General features: G+C 39.5%; 1 protein-coding gene across 1 annotated transcript in view; it reads right to left on the reverse strand.

Annotated features, from left to right (window-relative positions):
* The window catches only part of LOC127577482 (dynein axonemal heavy chain 5-like), a 146,682-nt gene that overhangs the window by 124,502 nt on the left and 2,205 nt on the right, over positions 1-19,975 (reverse strand). The window contains 10 exon segments of the mRNA XM_052028706.1: positions 1,183-1,290; positions 1,406-1,519; positions 2,935-3,111; positions 7,318-7,412; positions 7,415-7,448; positions 8,027-8,245; positions 10,198-10,355; positions 14,712-14,796; positions 15,272-15,376; positions 18,213-18,396. Coding sequence (XP_051884666.1) covers positions 1,183-1,290; positions 1,406-1,519; positions 2,935-3,111; positions 7,318-7,412; positions 7,415-7,448; positions 8,027-8,245; positions 10,198-10,355; positions 14,712-14,796; positions 15,272-15,376; positions 18,213-18,396 — 1,279 coding nt within the window.

The raw sequence follows: 19,975 nt of genomic DNA on the forward strand, positions 1-19,975 counted from the left end.
ATTGTAATAGCACATCATGTGGAGGAATGGGCTTTGTCTGACAACTTCTAAATTATTAACCACACATGTGCATACTTCAGAAGTTGCTGCTTGATTTAATATAACAGTGAGTGCTAGTTATTACAGCATTATTATTACAGCAAAATTCATAAAAATAACCGATTTCAGCCATGAAGATGTCTTTTTTTTAAACAAACTTGTTTTTTTTTTAAAAAAAGAAAGTTAATGCAACGAGTAGGGTTTTGACAGGGAAATAAAAGATAAAATGCATCCACTGGGAGCCTGGGGACATGGGATAATTGACAAAAGAACCAGAAGGGAGATGAAGAGAATATCTTTCAACCAGTAAATTGTTCTGACCTGGCATGCATTGACACAAAGAGAGTTCAAAAAGTAATCAACAGTAATTCTCCAGTACATAAACTGAGAGAGCAAGTGAGACATCAAACCAAGGTCTTTACTCTCAGGAAGATGTGAAAGAGTCTACAGAACTATTTTGAAGAATAGGAAAGTTAACCTTGGTGTATCAGCCAAAACTTATCAAACAATTATAGAATAGATTATCTGATCCTTATAAGATTGTTCTTTATGAGAGTTTGCATTGTGCAAATAGGGCGCTGCATTTCTTACACTTCAACAGTGACTACATTCCATTGGCTGTAAAGTGCTTCAGGATATTCTGAGACTGTGGAAGGCACGATATAAATACAAGTCTTTTCTTCTCCATCAGAAAGGAATTAGATATTGTCTTGAAAAGGAAACATTTGCAAGATTTTAGAGAGTGTGTTGCAGAATGGATTCAATTCAAAGAGCTGTTGCAGATATAAATAGGCTCTTTCTGTGCTGCACCTTTTTATGATTGCACATACAATTCACACTGTCAGCTAGCTTCTCGTCAAGTCTGTTCTTTACTCAGATTGTAGTTATTCACCTTGTTCCCAGGAGAGGGATAGGTTAACATTTCTATAAGATGTGCCATAAACTGACCGAGGATTAACTTCCAAAGGCGAGTTGCTTTCTCTGTTTTAAGGCACCATCTGCTGTGTTTTGCTGAATTTTTCTAGTGTTGGATTGAAAGCACTATCATTGTACAGAAATGAAACTAAATTATTTGCAATGAAGACAATTCTAGTGGTATTATTGTAGAGAATTGCATGTTTGCTTACAGAAAAATATTCTTACCTTGGTAAACAGTGAAGTCATCTTTTCAGATGTATTGTAATACATGGAAATTGCATGTATCATCCTAATAGCATTCAGGAGTCCTGGAAGGGCATCCAGCATTTCAATCTGGGGAGAGGCGGAAACAGCACACATTAATCTGAACTGAATATCAATATTTCACTTGTGGTTTTAAATGGTGTTTTCAGAACACCAATATTAAATTAAAATTAAAGAGACTTACAGGGTCGTTGTTGTAAAGAGGGTCACAAAATCGCTCCAGCGTGTAGAGATATTTCACATTATCTTTGGCTTCATTAGATACGTTTGTAATTCGTTTATCCAGTTCCTTCCATGCCTGCAACAGGAAATTAAAATGGTTTCCAGAACAATTCATCCACATGCGTAAAAACCACAACTCAAGTCAAGGAATAGACCCAAATTTATTGTATGCAATAGAAGTTAAATGTATGTCTATGAACAACAGGATTTGTCTAAGTCTTTAAAGCACCACCTCCAAGAAGTATCTGATTACAACTGGGAAATTCCTCAGAGCCAACTGCTTCTGCTCAGTCACTATTACCGCAGGAAAAGTTGGAGTTTCCAATGCACTTTGGGTGAAGAAATACTTGAGGAGTGGAAGCAGTTCCAAGGAAATTCACTGCTTGCATGGTTTTGGAAAAACCATTGGTTACTCTTGTCAGGGAACCACAATGTCAATAATAGCTTTAACTGTTTGAGATCTAAGTGAGAGAATCCTGACTTTAAAAAATTCTCAAAAAGAATACTGCAAATGACCAAGAAAACAAGTTATTTCACGATGAGAAAACAAAAGAAATAAATTAAGGTGGAACTTTGGCACTGCAGTCTGTGCTTGTCTTATAGCTGCAGAGACCTGGGTTTGACCATGACTGTCCGTGCAGAGTTAGTACATTCTACCCATGACCACATGGGTTTCCTCTGAGTGTTCTGGTTTCCACTCACATCTCAAACACACACTAATAGGTTAATTTGCTGCCATAATTTACCACTTCGTGTATTGATGGCAAAAAGAAATGTAGCAGACGATGGGCAAGTAGAAATGGAACGAATAGGATTGCTCTCTTGGGAGCTAGCATGGGCTAAATGACCTCCTTCTGCTATCATTGCAAGAGATATTGGTTTCTATATATCAGTGTGAAAATTCTTTGATGCAAAAAAATAAAAAGCTGCAAATGCTGGAAATCTTTAAAAAAAATTACTGGAGGCACACACCAAGTCAGGCAGCATCAGTGGAAAGAGAAAGAGAGTTAACCTTTAAGGTCAAAGACACTTCATCAAAGCCCGATTTTCCTTCCACAGTCGCTGCCTGACCTACTGGGTGTTTCCAGCTTTTTCTCTTTTCCTTTTACACAATATCTCTACTGAAATAGACAATTGAGGCAAGATTTCCAAACTTCTTCCAATCTTCCACCATAACATTGGAATGTAGGAGGAAGAGCATAAACAACCCACATCTGCCAATCTTCTATTGAGGTAAAGATGAAGATGAGTAGTATCCTTCCCAGAAATTCCAGGCAAAAAAAATTTGTACCAGCCCATTAAGGTTTTATCAGTAAGTGCATAGTACAATTCCAAGGTTATATTGAAAATGTTATCATTAAGTTTGGCAGGGGGGGGGGGGTGCTGTGGAGGGGGAGGGAAGAAATTCAACATGGACTTTAAGTATGTTTAATTAATGTTTGATAGTTGTTAAGAAAATATACACCTAAGAATAAATGTATTTCTTCAGACCTTCAACAGCTTTGACTTAGCAGCTGTGATGATGCCAAGAACGATTTTAACATCTGCTCGCCGGATCTCCCGAGTCAGGCAATTGAACCTGGTCAGGCAGTGCTTCCAGTGTTCCAGCTCTGCCCGTGGTCCAACATCATCAGCTTCCTTCCTCACCTGCTCACTCTCAGTAAGTACCTGAGAGGAAAAGATCAGAAGCATGAGGAACGTTGTCGTATCAAGCAAAAGAAAGGTTTTAACACTGGCCACAGAGAATGGCATTTCAATACTGATTGCAGATTAGCTCTCAGTAGACAATAAAAGATTGCTGAAGGGGTGTTCCATATTTTACTGCATTTATTTAGAATTCCTAATGAACAACCATTGATAAACAAGTAACAGTTAGATTTATCATGCATCAATGCGATTTTACATACTCGTCCATTCGCCCACTCTGAATCTTTATGACTCTGAACCACCCATCTTTGACATTCAATGGTATTACCATCGCCAAGGTCACTACCATCAACATCCTGAGGTCATCAATGATCAGAATCTCACCTGGACCAGCCACATAAATATTGGCTACAAGATCAGGTCAGAGGCTGAATATCCTGTAGCAATCGACTCCCCTCCTGAATCTCAAAAGCCTTTCCACCGCTTACAAGGTGCAACTGAAAGCATAATGAAATGCTGTCCACCTGCCCGGAAGAGTGCAGCTCCAACAACTTTCAAGCAGCACCGCAGTGTCCAGGCAATAGCAGCCTGCTTGATTGGCACCTCATCGATCTTATCCTATATCACCAGTCCACAATGTCAATGTTATGTACCATCTCCAAAGTACACTGCAGTTGCTCACCTAGCCCACTCCAATAGCACCTCCTAAACTCACAATCTCTACCACCAGGAAAGAGATGGACAAAATTGGAATACCACTACCTGCAGGTTCCCTTCTAAGTAACACACAATCCTGATTTCAAAATATATTGTCAGTCTTCATCGTCACTGGGTCTAAATCCTGAAACACTCTGCCCTACAGCACCGTGGGAGTTCCAACACTAGAAGGATTACAGTGGTTCAAGAAGGGGCTTCGCCATCACCTTCTCAAGAGCAAGTAGTAATGGACAATAAATACTGGCCTTACCAGCAATGCCTAGATCCCAAAAAATGATTTAAAAATATTTAAAATAACATTGGATTCAAAATTGGCTCAGAGGTAGGAAGCAGAGGATGGTGGTTAAAGGTTCTTTCTTGGAATGGAGGATGGTGACTAGTGGTGTGCCGCAGGGGTCGGTGTTGGGAACCATGTTATTCATTATTTATATAAGTGATTAGGATGCGAATGCACAAGGCTTGATCAGTAAGTTTGTGGATGACACAAAATTAGGAAATGTTGATAGTGAAGAAGGTTATCGTAGATTACAGGGGGATCTTGATCAGTTAGGGAAGTGGGCCTAGGAGTGGCAAATGGATTTCAATACAGGCAAGTGTGAGGTCATGCATTTTGGAAAGTCAAACCAGCGTAGGACTTATACTATGAATGGACGGGCGCTAGGGAGTGTAATGGAACAGAGGGACCTAGGAGTATAAGTGCATAGTCTGTTGAAAGCAGTGTCACAGGTAGACAGGGTGGTGATAAAGGTGTTTAGCATACTGGCCTTCATCAATCAGGGCATTGAGTATAGGAGCTGGGACATTACGTTGCAGTTGTATAAATCATTGGTGAGGCCACACTTGGTGTACTGTGTGAAGTTTTGGTCATCCTGCAATTAGAAAGATGTGGTTAAACTGTAAAGAGTGCAGAAAAGATTTACGAGGATGTTGCCAGGACTAGAGGGCCTGAGTTTTGGGAAAGGTTGACCAGGCTAGGCCTTTATTCCTTGGAACGTAGGAGAATTAGGGGTGACCTCATAGAAGTGTTTAAAATTATGAGAGGCATAGATAAGGTTGACAGTAACAGTCTTTTCCCCAGGGTAGGAGAGTCCAAAACTACGGGGCATATATTTAGGATGAGAGGGGAAAGGTTTAAAAGGGACCTGAGGGGCAACTTTTTCTACACAGAGGGTGGTGAGTATATGGAACGAGCTGCCAGAGGAAGTGGTTGAGGCAGGTACAATAGTGTCATTTAAGGAGCACTTGGATCGGTACATTGAGGGGCAGGGCTTAGAGGGATATGCGCTGAATGCAGGAAATTGGGACGAGCTGGGTGGGCACCATGGTCAGCATGGACCTGTTGGGCCGAAGGGCCTGTATCCATGCTATATTGCTCTATGGCTCTATTGGTAAATGCTCAGACAAGGAACAATGCATATTAACAGAAGGTTTAAGAATAGTTGTAAAGTCCAAAATACTGTTGATCTTGCTTGACATAATTGCTTCTTTCTTCCAAAAGAATTCTTCTTTGAACAAGCAGTTCCTGTGATTGTTTAGACACCTAGATGGTTCACAGGTATTTCATTATGGCCCTGCAGTGATTCCTCAGCTCATTTTTGCTCTGTGAATGTGTGGATGAAAGTAACTGCCATTTCTCAAAATAGTTTCACACTACTTGCCAATTTCTATTCAGATGAATTCAGTCTATTTATACTGCACAGTTTAATGAGTAGCCAGATTGCACTTTATATAATGCAAAAACTATTTTTCCATAAGAATAAGAATCATTTCCACTTCCATTATCACCTGTCCTTGTATCCCCCTAAGTGAATGAAGGGGAATTTGAACAATGTACTTGGTTTCAACCTCAACCAGGCTACAACTATAGCTGTTAATATTTTAATCGAAAATAAACTGCAGTTTATCATATCCATCTTTATTGAAACACTCAAAAAAAAGGTGGTCTTTGTGGGAATATACACCAGGTCCGTGTGAGGCCACAGGAGGACTGACATGCAACATGTCCAGTATGGCATGTTCAAGAATCCCGAGTCTATTGATGTTAACAACGCACAAAACAAGCATCAACTGCAGTGACGCATGAAGAGTGAATCTTGCTGCCTTATCTCCCATCTTTGGGGAGTTCTTAAAGCAGTTCTGTCAGGAACTGCCATCTTATGTAAGATTTACCCTCATGTGATGGGGCAGGTATGGAGTCAGCCAACCTGCGCCTCATAGAGTATTGTGTGTAGGAGGTGAGCTTCATGGCAGGGATTATGGGTTGGGGTTCAAGTTAAAACAATGCATTGACCTCAAGGATGACCAAACGCGGAAAAATCCAGCTTGAAGATGTTGCCCCCGTCAACCAAAGAATTCAAGCCACTTAAGGCAAGCACCAGTTTTCCAAAAATGCACCATTCGCAAACCACTTAGGGTTGGCAAAGCACCATTCAAATGCCATCAGTGCAATCATGTCACGTGACCTCCATTTTTGTGCATGCTGCAAGCTCTGGGGATTGAGATAGAATTTCCCCAAGCACACTTATGCTCACACAAACTGCACGATTATTGGGTTTTAGTTATAATTCAATCAGGCAATGTTTAAAGGAGCAGATGCTAAAAGAAGAATTTTAATTCACTCCGACCACCAAAATCCAAGACTCGGCCATTTGTTCCAACCTCAGGCTACATTAATGTTGCAGTTTTCCTGTGTGAGGGAGACTCATGCCCGATATGGATAGTGCCTCATAAAGAAATACAAATCAGGGTCATTTTCATCTAAGTAGCACGTCAATGCTATTTCAGGTGCCTAGTCTGTGGGGTACTTGCTGTGGACAGGCTGTTCAGTAAGGACTGATGAACAGCCAGAGGAGGCGCCATGTGGAAAAGCAAAAAAACTGCAGACACTGGAAATAGGAAATAAAAAGAGAAAATGCTAGAAATATTCAGCAGGTTCATGGACTCTGTGTGGAGAGAGAAACGTAATTGAAGCTTCAGGTTTCAAGTCAATGATCTTTCATCAGAACAGGGAAAGTTGCATCTCCTGCAGTTGTATGGGAAGTTGCAGAAGGGGAGTGGATGTTAGTGGAGATGAAAAGGTGAACTAGGGAGTTATGGAGGGAACAGTCCCTTTGGAATCAGAAATGGGAGGAGTGGTTAGGAGATTTCTGGTGGTGGCATCATGTTGAAGGTGGCGGAAGTTACGGAGGACTATCTGTTGAATGCGAACACTGTTGGGTGGAAGATGAGGAAAAGGGGAACTATCCTCTTGCACAGGGCAGGACAGGGGATGAAAGCAGAGGTGAAGCATGTGCTTCCTCCCCAAAGGTAAAATTCCCCCTAAAATATCAAAATATTTAGTGTCCCAAAGACACGGAGGCATTGGATGATCTAGTACATTATTGTGACCTCCAGGTGACTCCAATATAAGATATCTGAAATACTGCTGATGGCATTCATTGCAAATTTTCATGCCTGTCTGTGTAAAAAGAGCTGAAATCTGCCCCAGTGCTCAAATTTCTCATTCCTGACCTGTTCAATTTGCTTGATCCAAATTTTCAGACTTTTTTCAGCTTGCTTCAACGTTTCAGGAGGCGTCAGCCCAAAATCTGATGGCCATTTCAATTTCTCAGCTCTTCTGAAACACATTGTTCTAATCGAACCTAAAATATGTGAAAGCAAATCTCTTTCAGTGTTACCTTTGAATTTAGCAGTAATTCAGAATATGAACAATGCCAGATAGAAGAAATGGAGCATAATCAAATTGCTACTCAGCCAAGGATGAGTGTAATAGCTTTAGTCTACTAAGTCAGATCTATGATCAATTGTAACACAGGGAGAAGTCATTCAGCACAAGTATGAACCACGTTTTGCTAAAGCCAACTGCCCAGTGTTACCTTTCAAATATTTATCCACTTTTCTCTTGCTATAGGCAATGATTGTGACCTCAACCATCTCCTGTGGCAAATCCACTCTCTGTGTTAGGAAATTACTGATGAACTTGAACTCTCCATCCCCCACAGACCCCTCCTCCAAACTGGCACAGATCTCTTCCCACCCTGTTCTCTTCTCTTCCCATCTCCCCTCCCTCCAGTAGCCAGATCTTTTCACCTCTTCATTTCCTAATATCCAGTTACAATGGAAATTGTCCATGCATACTTGTTAGAATAGCAAATTGCATTGCTGGTATTAATTACTCCTTTAATATTATAGCAGTGAAAAGAAATTTAAGTAAACTCACCTCCTTGGCTAGATTGTGTTGTGCTGTGGAGAGGGCACTGACAAAACCATCCAGGGAATTGAGAAATCCCTGTCTAACTGTCATAGATTCAGGCTTGCTCAGCAGTCCCCATCCTTGGTTCATGTTTTTCAGCATAGGTATGAATGCATCACCTAACAGATGTTCGACCGACTTCAAGAGCCCAAGCCTTTCAGCATCCAAAACATTGAAACTTACTTCCTAAAAAAATGGAAAAATGCAGCAAAAGGAACAAAAAACTTGAATTTTCACAAAAAAAAAACAACTTTTTTGCCTCTTACATACAAATATACAATTTAAGAATAAGAATAGGCCACTTGGCCCTTCAATCCTGCTCTGCCATTCAATAAGATCATCCCTGATCCGATCATTACCTCAACTCTGCATTTCCACCTACCCCAATCACCTCTCAGTCATTTAATCAAGAATCCATCCACCTCTGTCATAAAAATATTAAAAGACTCTGCGTCTATTATTGTTTGAGGAAGATTCACAAGCATCTGAGAGAAATCATCTCATCTGTCTTTTTTTAAATGGGTGACTCCTTTTTTTAAAACATTGACACCTTGTTGTAGAGTCTCCCACAACAGGAAACATCCTCTCCACGTCCACCTTGTCAAGACCCCCCCAAGATCTTAAGCAAAGATAAATCACGTTCAGTTAAGCATCCACAAGGCACGAAAAGAGAATACAAGAGAGAGGGAAAAGAAAAAAAAAATCACTCAGCAGGTCAGGTAGCATCTTACGTGACAATGGATATTCAATCTGAAACATTAACTCTGTTTCTCTTTGCACAGATGCTGCCTAACCTGTTGCTGAATTCCAGCATTTTCTGTTTTCGTTTGAAGCATGGAGAGAGAACAGGAGAGAAGAGTTTGGCTGTTTTCTACAACAGCAAAGTCATGACATAAATGGCTTTGAGATGGAGAAGAAGATACAGTAAGAGAATGGTTATGAAAGTCTGTGAATACCACACAGCAGAAAGAATGGAACAAGTGAAAAACAAATAGAAAGATGGAGTGAGAGAAAATATAAGAGAATGAATGAAGTGCAAAAAGCCAGCACCATAAAAAGAAGAGAGACAAAATTAAAAGGCTTTAGGTGATCAGGTTGTATTCTAAAATTAAGAAGATAAAAAGATAAAAGTGAAACAACTTACAGTGGTATGACAGAGAACGAGATCCTTATGTTTCAGTTGCAAACATTTGGAAATACCAAAGTTAAAATTATTTCTTACCAGCCTCAATAGTATGTGAACCCACTGGGAAATTCATTAGTGCTGCTCTGACACCACTAGCTCCACAAGAATACTGGACTCTTAGAAAGCAGTGCTTTAAATGTTCAAGAATTGATTTTTTTAATTCATGAATATTAAGGAAAAAAATGACCCTTTGTGTCAGCTTCAAAGAAAATTCTGAATAATTAGAGTCACTGTATACATGTTGGAGAGATAATTTTAATTTTTAAGAAATGCAACTGACATCTAGGCCGCTCTTGACCGTCTGTGACACTAAGAAGCTCCAGCAAAACTGAACAGAGTAAGAATTGGACGGAACTCTCCACTGACTGAAATCATATCTGACTCAAAGGAAGACAATTGAGGCTTTTGCTTGCCAATCATCTTAGCCCAAGAACATTGCAGCATGAATCCCTTGGGCAGTCGCTAGTCCCACCCTACTTAGCAATGAATTAGCCTTCATCATCAGATCAGGAGGAGGGCTGCTCACCAACGATTGGTCAGCGTTCAGATAATAGCTCAATCCACGTGCTGAAGCAGCTAGACCTAGGCATAGAAAGAGCCGAAAGGGTAGAAAGTAATATTAGCAACGTGTCCATCAGGAGAAACCCAAATCACCTCTACATGCCATTCAGTGGCAGAATGGTCACTGACATCATCAATATCCTGGGGTCACCAACGACCTAAAATTCAACTGGACCGCCATGGTTAGTAAAAGGCATCAGGATTGAAATATTCTGGAACAAGTGACTGATCCCCAACCCTTTCTACGACTCAGAAGGCACAAATTAAGAAGGTCATGGAACATTTTCAACAGAGTTGGAAAGGTACAGCTCCAACAACAGTCAAGAAGCATGACCCCAAACAAGCCAAAGGAATTCTCTGCAACCTTTGAAATTTTTTTTAAACTATTTACCCTGTATATGTTTTCATATGTGATGGCTCTGCTGGCATTTGCTCGAAGGAAAGCAATACAAATTCCAGTCAAACCAGCATGTTTCCCATCAGTAAGAAACAGCTTCTTCACTTTGCAACTTGCAAATCCTGGCATGGGTCCACTTGGCTCAAGACCAACTACATTATAACAGAAAATAATGATTGAAAACTCGCTCACATATCTTCATTAAAACAAGTTTGCTACTCATAAGGGTGGCTTGTACTTCATGATTATTTGAACACATTATGCAGTTATTTTGGTAAAATTAGCAGACTTAATGAAATTACACACTATTGGCAAAACATCAATAATTTGAACTAAAAGTTAAGTCATCATTCAGAACAAAATGGTTAAGTTTCCTTTTGCTATATCTGCCTCAAAATTATTCTTTCCCAATAAAAAGAAAATACTGCAAATACCCAGTAGGTCAGGCAATAGAGAGGTACACAGTTAATGCTTCAGGACAATGCCTTTCATCATCTTAAGTTGCAGAGAAAAAGTGATAGGCTTGAGAAGATAAATAGTAAGGTCCATGATAGGGTGGAGACCGGGAGATGGAATGACACAGTTTATGGTGGTACTCCCTGAGTAAAGGCAAGTCTCAGGTATAAGTCTGAAATACTAGAAAAAAAGAAAATGAATGATGAAAATGTGAGAAGCAAGACAAAAATGGTTCATTATCTGAAATTATTGAATTCAATGATGAGCGTGGAAGGCTGACTTGCATCAAGTTAGGAAATGAGGTGTTTTTCCTTGAGCTTCATTGGAGGACAAAGTCAAAGGGATCAGAGTGGAAAATTAAAGTGACAGGAAACTGAAAGCTTGGGTCAGCCTTGCAACTGAACAGAGGTGTTCCAGAAAATAGTCATCCAATCTGCACTTGGTTTGCTCAATTTAGGAGCCACCACACCAAATGCATTTCCTTGGGAGAAGTAAATGCAGTCACTTGAAAGAAGTAAATCTCTGCATCATTTGAAAGTAGCATTGGGTCCAGATACATCTTTTCCACCCTCCTTCAGCTGGTACCACCAATTTTGTCATTCAACGGTTTCCACCCAAAGACATTCTGTTTTGTCCTCTTCTCTGTAAATATTTGTTTCATTTCCAACCTTTCCTAGTTCTGATATATGAATAATGACTTGAAACATTGACTCTAATTCTCCCTCCAATGCTGCCTGAATGCTATTTCTAGTATTTCTTGTTTATATTTCAGATTTCCTGTACATGCAGTTTTTTTTTTACTTTCTCCAACTCTTTCAACTTATCCTCATGACACAAAATATTCATCAGATCCTTATCTATATTGAACTTAAAGTTCCATAAGTCGTCAGGTAAAAGGAATGTGGAATCATCCGAGATATGGATTTGGAAAATACCTACAGAGGCACAGGGACTTATGAAAACATTGGGTTCATAAATCAATTAAAAACTGGTTGAATACTTGAAGTAGAGAGGAAAAGTCAAAAAGGAAATAAAATGGTTGATGGCAGTATATGAGAATAGATTAGCAGATAGCTTGAAAGGGAATCTGAAAGCCTTTCATAAACATCCAAGTAGAGAAAGAATACTCAAAGAATAGTGTTTGATTTGGGATCAAAGAGCAGAACTTCTTGCATGGTAGGGGACATCAATGTCATACTAAATGAGTAATTTGCATCCATCTTCACTGAAGTAATGAATACTGCCAATGATATGGGAAGTAGAAGGTAAAAAGAAAAAAAAATTGAAGGTAAAAAGAAGTATATTTAGAAGGTCGGCATTGCTTAAACTAGAAAAGTTACTAATTCTGATTGGGGTGATCGAGGTTGATGAGGGAAGCAAGTGCGATAATTTCAGAGGCTCTGGCTGCAACCTTTCAATGTTTCTTTGAAATGGGAGGGATGCCAGAGAACTGGAAGACAGCAAATGTTAAATCCATGTTCAGAATAAGGGAGAGCGATAAACCTGGTGACTACAGAACAGTCACACAACCATGGTGGTGTGGATATTTTGGAAGAATAATTGGGGACCAAATTAATTGGCACTTAGAAAAAATATTAATAAGTGAAAACCAGCATGGATTAATTAAAACCAAATGATGTTTAACTAAGATGAATGAATTCTTCAGTAATGGAGGAAGTTAATGATGGTCGTGTGATTGATATTGGGTATATGAATTTCCAAAAAGCATTTTATAAACTACTACATAATAGGCTTGTTAGATCAATTAAACTCCACAGTATTAAAAGAATGTGATGTGCAACTGGCACAGGTACAGACTGAGAGCAGTAGTAAGTGATTGTTCATGAGAAAATGAGAAGAATGCTGTGATAAGTCCACTCTTAGTTGTACACAGTTTGTAAATGCAATCCAGCCAATCCACAGACTGGTCAGTCATTTCTCAGCTTTTAATGCTAAAAAGGCAAAACTGTCCATTTCAAATAAATGAAAGAAACAGAGATTTGTTTCTGCATTTTCCCTGGTGGTTCTTTACTGAGCAAGGATTGCTGGATTATTCAGGGTGCAGTACTGGGCTGTATACTATAGGAAGAATGCTGAGGTCACAGAGAGAGTAAAATAGGTTCAGTAACATGCTCCAAACTGAAATATCCCAACAAACTCCTGGGCAACATCCCATCTTAAGCAATACGTACATTTTAAAATTTTCATCATTGGTTTCAAAGCAGTCCTCTCAACCCTCTCTCCTTCCATGGCTTAAATTCTTCCCATCTCTGTAACCTCCTCCAACCTCTCTGGAATACCTGTTCCCCTCCAACTGGATGAGAATGTAGGTGGTACAGTAAGTAGGTTTGCAGATGACACCAAAATTAGTGGTACAGTGGACAGTGAAGAAGGTCATCTAAGATTACAACAGGATCTAGACCAACTCGGAAAGTGGGACAAGGAATGGCTGATGGAATTTAACTCCGACAAATGCAAAGTATTGTATTTTGGGAAGTTAAACCAGGGCAGGATTTACAGTAAATAGCAGAGCCCTGGAGAGTGTTGTAAAACAGAAAGACCTTGGGGTACAAGTACATAGTTTCTTGAAAGCGGTGACACAGGTAGACCGGGTGGTGAAGGAAGTACTTGGCACGTTTGCCTTCATCAGCGAGGGCACTGAGTACAAAAGTTGGAGCATTACGTTACAGCTTGTACAAGACATTGCTGAGACCACACTTAGAGAATTGTGTGCAGTTCTGGTCGCCTAGATATAGTAAGGATGTCATTAAGCTGGAAAGGATGCAGAAAAAATTCACAAGGATGTTGCCAGGACTGGATGACTTGAGTTATAAGGAGAGACAGGATAGACTGGGACTGTTTTCTCTGGAGTATAGGCAGCTGAGGGCTGCCCTTATAGAGATTTATGAAATCATGAGAGGCATAGATAAAGTGAATGGTCACTGTCTTTTTCCCAGGGTAGGGGAGTCTAAAACTCGAGACCATAGGTTTAAGGTCAGGGGCGAAAGATTTAAAGCAGACGAGGGTATATGGAACGAGCTGCCAGAGGAAGTGGTAGAGGTGGGTACAATTACAACATTTAAAAGACATTTAGACAGGTACACGGATAGGAAAGGGTGTATGGGCCAAACACAGGCAGGACTAGCTCAGGTAGGCACCTCGGTCGGCATGGACAAGTTGGGCTGAAGAGCCCGTTTCCGTGCTGTACAGGTCTATGACTCTAATTCTAGCCTTTTGATTATCCCCAAGTTCAACTACTCTACCAATGGCAGTCATCCTTTCACTGCCAAGATGCTCTGATGTTGAATTGCATCCCTGATGCCCCCCCACTCTCTCTTCATTTTTGATGCTTCTTAAAACCTCTCTCCTTGAACAGGCTTTTTGGCCATCTGTCCTGACGTAAGCTTGTGTGGTTTGGTGTCAAATTTTGTTTGATAATAGCAATTGGAACTCTTTACATTATTAAAGGCATTATAAAAATGCACGTTGATGCTACCTGGTGTGAGGAGACACAATTATGTGAAAAATTAAAGCTATTTCATTTGAACAATGTAGGTCAATGGGTAAGGTGATAGAAATATTTAATATCATGAAAGGATACACATAAACAGATAGATTTGAGTAGCTCAGGAGACCATAGATTAAATTAGATTAAATATACAACATATAGAGTGGAAAGCCAAAATATTTTTTCATTTAAAATGACATGAGGTTTCAGAATCCTCTTCCAGAGTTAATGATTCAAGGTGCAACTGGATAGGTGACATATGGGATAAGGGGAGTACAGAAACAGGTAGGATTAGCCTGTACATATGGAAGGCAAATTCTGAATCGGGTTGGTCAGGCCACATGACTTGCTTCTACTTCTCCATAATATTAACTATTTTTAAAAATGCATTAAGAATAAGAAATTAGGAACTGGGAATAATGTTTGATCAGCTTGTAAAATAATAATTACCATCAATACCATTGTTATTCAGTTATTTCATTAACCTGTAACTACAATTTTGAATTAAACACAGCAAGCATTTGCACATTAAGTAAAGTACAACCTGGTTCTGGATGATCCACTTCTTGGTAGAAGAACAGAAGGCTTTGTCTGCCATCAACAATGAAAAAATTATCAATCTGTTCCAGCTGAAAAAGAATATTTATTTTTATCATTATTTTTGCAATTAAAGTATATTTTACAATATATTTAGTAAAAGTGCTGCAAGAATTTCATATATGTAAGTTAAAAGACAGGGCACATTCTGACCTTGATTTTGGAATAAAGTTAAATCTGAGCTAAACAATTTTCATCTAATGGTCCATTGTCAATATTTTCCAAATTCACTTGCTCATAATTTAACAGCTCAGATTGGTCTAAAAAAGTGTTGAAGCTAATGTTACGAGTGTCAAATTGTGGATTTGGGCCACTTGTGGCTCTGTTCTACTTGCTGACCAACTTGTACATCATGGCCTGCCAGTTACAAGTTAGCTTTCATTAGTTTTTCTATCTTAATGTAGTGTTTCTAGCAAATGCCTTCTATTCTGCACTCCCACATCACATAACTGTGTGACCTAAGTCTATCTAAACAGGATTTGTGAAGAGAGAAAGAGCTGCACTCACTTGCGATCCTTCCAGTATAGCATCTTCAATGTCAGACCTCTCCAGAGGGACACAGGTTGACACCACATCAAAAATATATTCATGTCTGGGGTCCAACCGCAGCTGCTAGCTTCATATTCCTCTCTTAGTTTATGCTGCAATATAGTATAAAACAATGAGTGTGTGAGATTTTCCCTACAATATGGGGTTTTTCATATCTCTTGTAGTCGCTGTCATTAAAGCAGATGTGACAGCTCAAGAGGTGGAATATTGTCTCCCTAGTGTAACACCTTGTATCCACAAGCCACTGTTGGGAAAGGTGTTGATGCAAATCATAGGATTTCTACATTAGGTCAACACGAGCAGCAGAGGACTGCCTGCTTGCTCTACCTCTAAACCAAATGCTTTTTCACCATGCTCAAAGAGCAATTTCAAAGCTTGTGTCACTCATTTCCCATATGGTGTGAGATCAATTTCTGCTGTAAACATTACAGCTGCAAGAAGACCAATTTAAACAGAATCAATATTTTTGGTAAGTTTCCAAAATGTTAATCACCAGACACCAGTTTTGATTTTCGCTTTTCTATAACTATACACTGGTAACTTGCTCAGAGCACAGGATGTCCTAAAGGCTGTCAATATAGCATTATATATTGAGAGATATTACTGACAGCACGGCGACCTGGTGTAATCCCCACCCCACCCTTTTGCTGAGCACTGGTTACTGCCTTTGTTACCACAGAGAAACTTCTGGGCTGGGTGGGGCTGTGCAGCCAAACAACAAAAGGGGTGGACAGAGCATTCATCACATGTAACAGGAGATGACGAGGGACACTGCAAGATCCAGGCACTCTGTCAGCACATATAGCAGGTACCACTAGTCCTCAGCATGACCCGCACACACCATGCTGGCCAAGATGCAGCCCTGAACCCCACATCTCAGCATTAGTGGCTGCACTTGTGCCCCAGCCCATCCAACACCAGCTCTCGTAGGCATCCTCTCCTCACTGAGCCATGGGATGATTCGTTGCTGGGGGAGCACCAGAAGAGGCCAGTGCTTTGTGCCAGATTCCCAACACAGCAGCACACAACAGCAGAGAGGGCAATGGTTCATGTCAAGTCGCAGCACAGCTGCGCACAGAGTACATGTGGATAAGTATCTGTGAGTGTTACGACTGGAGGACTAAAAGTGCTATAATGAATCAGCACTCTGCAGGTTAGTGATAGGTAGGCTACCAGTGTGTTGTAAGACTTGCCAACTGCAGGCTTTCTTACTTTCAAGATTCCCAATTTAATCCAACTCAAGAGACTTGTTCATGACTATACCAAACCACAATAGGTACAGGTTTGAAAATTTAAAAGAAACACAGATGCTGAAAATCTGAAATAAAATTAGGAACTACTGGAAACAATCAGCAGGTCAGGCAGCAGTTGTGGAAAAAGTTCCAAGAAACTTTGTCAGAACTGATGGTATAGGTCTTTCACTCATAAACACAACAGATTCATTCAGCAGGCTGCATCAGCACAAAGAAGCAACTTAACAAAAATAGATTCATAATCCGTTCCTTGAAACCTCAGAGACTCACACCTCAAATGATTAGGGTCTCTTTTCCTCTTGTTCTGTCCTGCTAACTGCAGGTCCTCTGGTTGCACTTGTTCTCTCCCACTCTGATTCCATTCTTTGGTAGTTTTTCACTCATTAATTTTACATGGCAACCAAGTTTCCTGAGGTATCTCACTTCTCAGCTTGATAACACATTTTATGTTTTATTATTACCCCTCTGAGGTTTCAAGGAACATTGAACAAACTCTGATTGTTTCCAGCAGTTCCTACTTTTGATTTTAAATGATATTAAAATACGAAGACACATCAGAAACATTTTAGAATAACTATATATTTGAAACGTTTTACTATTTGTTTAAGCTAACTCTTACAATAAAGTGTAGCAGAATCCAAACAAAGTCACTGACAATAAATGTGCCAAGTTCAATTATTAATACAATTACTGCAACCTACTTGATTTTAGATCAATGGTGCCTCTTTATATTGGACACATGTTTCCAAATTTAATGACTTATGTATTCATCACAAAAGCAATGCAATTTGATACCTTTTGTTCCGACTAATATAAACAATTAGAGCACCTGATACCAGTAACACAGTCTTAAAACCATCTCAACTATGTAAAGGCAGGAGATCACTGGGCACAAGATATGCATTGACCTTTTACTTTTTAGCCATTATTTGCCTTTCGCTTTAGGTGTGCTAAAAACATGGCAGGTTTCCAAGCAGAAACTTTAGGCTTTGATTGTAATGTAGGTTAAAATGGCTTATAGGCATTTCACTCAAGAACACCGAGGAAAAAGTAATTCAATCTAACTATCCATTGTTGGATTCAAAAGGCAGCTATCAATGAAGAGAGGAAAGAATTAGACGGATAACTTCACTGGACAATAAACACTTGTCAGAATATTTTCAACATTCTTGGAAATTATGCATCAACATAACAGCATCTTCCCATCTTTATACCACAACAGAAGTCAGGAAATAGCCAACCTGTCCGGCATGTTGCAGCCTGTAGACATCAATGTATTTTCTAATCAGCAACAATAACTTTAACCATTTTTTCAATTGCTGAAAATCGGGAAATGAAAATACCATGGAGACACAAGTCTGTAGATATTGGAACCTGGAGCAAAAAATGAGCTGCCGGAGGAACTCAATGGATCAGGCAGCCTATCATCTTTAACTGCCACCCATCTTCCTCCACAGATATTGATATGTTAATAATACCGAAACATACTAAGTATATACTTTGTGTGGCTGTTACAACAAGGAGTGATTACAGTATTATTTTAAGAATTCTTGTGTATTCCTGTTCCCTGATCACCTTCCTTTGTACTTATTCCTTGCTTTCTTATTTTTCCCCAATTTCACCTTTTAAACTGTATTTTCTCGTACATTTTCATTTCCCCTGAACTTTTCCCAGTCTTCCTCATTCCTATCAACAATTTTTCCTGCTGCTACCTGATCTCCCTCCTCCTCCCATTTCCCCACCTTTACCAATTCCTCCAGTTTTCCAACTCCCAGTTGGTTACCTGCTTCTCCTTTGTTGCCATCAGGTAGGCAGGAAATGGAAGACACGCTGTTTCAGGAGGAAATCGCAGGTCCTTATAATTTTAGGTAGCTGGAGCACCACATAAAGCCAAGGTCACTACAGAACTAGTTCATTGCCGAGATCATTGCAATCCTTTCCTATTGACTCATCTTCATTTCAGAATAATAATTCACCTTTTTTTAAAATGCATATTACTACTCAGGTTACTGTTACATTTTGTATCAAACAGCATATATTAGCCTGGAAATCTCGGCTATTTATCTCTTCTGCACTTGGTTGAGTCTTCAACTTCATTAAAATTTTGTGCCGGTCCACATTATCAGGTAATTCAATGCAATAAAAGCCAGTCATGTGATGCATAGCAACAAAGTCATCTGAGAAGCTGCCACTGAATTTGGACAGTAATCACCCAAAGGTCTATGTTCTGTGGTGTTTACAATGTAAATTCTCATTCAACAGAACTGTTTGAACTATCATCTGTTGATACATGTGATATAAATTATAAGCCCATTAAGAAAAATGAGTAAGATCAAAATTGGCTTTCATTTCACTGAATGCAAAATGAATAAGCCTCTAGGACTGCATAAGAAGCAGCAGGAAAGCACATAATTTATTAATAGATCCCTCAGAGGTAAAGAAAGCTAGGTTCCTCCGATTCCAGCTGAAGTTGGTTAAAGTGGCTATGTCTTTTGCTAATATTTTCATTTTCTTATATTAAAAAGTTGTATCCATTTGACCAGCCAAGGACAGTCTAAAGACTGCCGTGCACATTTTGTGCTGCTGCAAAGTACAGCCCTTTGCTTTGTCTTTGACTTTGCCTTTGTGCAAACCATACAGTACAATTTAGCAATAAAACCTGAGACACAGAATTCTCTCAAATTCTCAAAATAAGCCATATGCCTAGGAACTTATTGTAACTACTTCACCACAAGATAGCTTTAGATGAGGGATTGCTTCAGTCCAACTTAACTCGTTTATCCAGGTTTACATTCGTCCCTGTCACACTACAGGAGCCTGAAGACCCACACTCAACGATTCAGGAACAGTTTCTTCCCCTCCACCATCAGATTTCTGAACAGTCCACGAACACTACCTCATTGTTCCTTTTTTTTGTTGCACTATTTATTTATTTTTGTAATTTATATTAATTTTATGTCTTTGCACTGTACTGCTGCTACAAAACAACAAATTTCACATCATATAGGTCAGTGATAATAAATCTGATTCTGATAGCAAGAACAGGGTTGATAGAAAGTTGGGGCTTGGTATGGGATAGGATACAGATATTAGAGTCTGGATAAGGTGGTTTATAGAGGTTGACAAGTGGATTATTGACAGAAGAGTAATTATAAATCATATAAGTTTAAAAAACTGTTCTAAATATTGTGACCATCTCAGCCAAAAAAAATGCTGTTCAGACTAGTCCCACGCCTCAACTTAAGGCTACCAGTCCTGTAGACTTTGCGACATCAAGTGTCCATCTGGGCACATTTTGGAAATGTGTAAAGGGTTTCTTTCTGCACCACTCAATTGGACAGGGAATTCCAAATTCCACCACTCTTGGGAGAAAGTATTTCATTTCACCTCCCAAGGTTTTTGCCTGTAG

This window comes from Pristis pectinata, chromosome 13, assembly GCF_009764475.1.
Source record: "Pristis pectinata isolate sPriPec2 chromosome 13, sPriPec2.1.pri, whole genome shotgun sequence".
NCBI lineage: Eukaryota > Metazoa > Chordata > Chondrichthyes > Rhinopristiformes > Pristidae > Pristis > Pristis pectinata.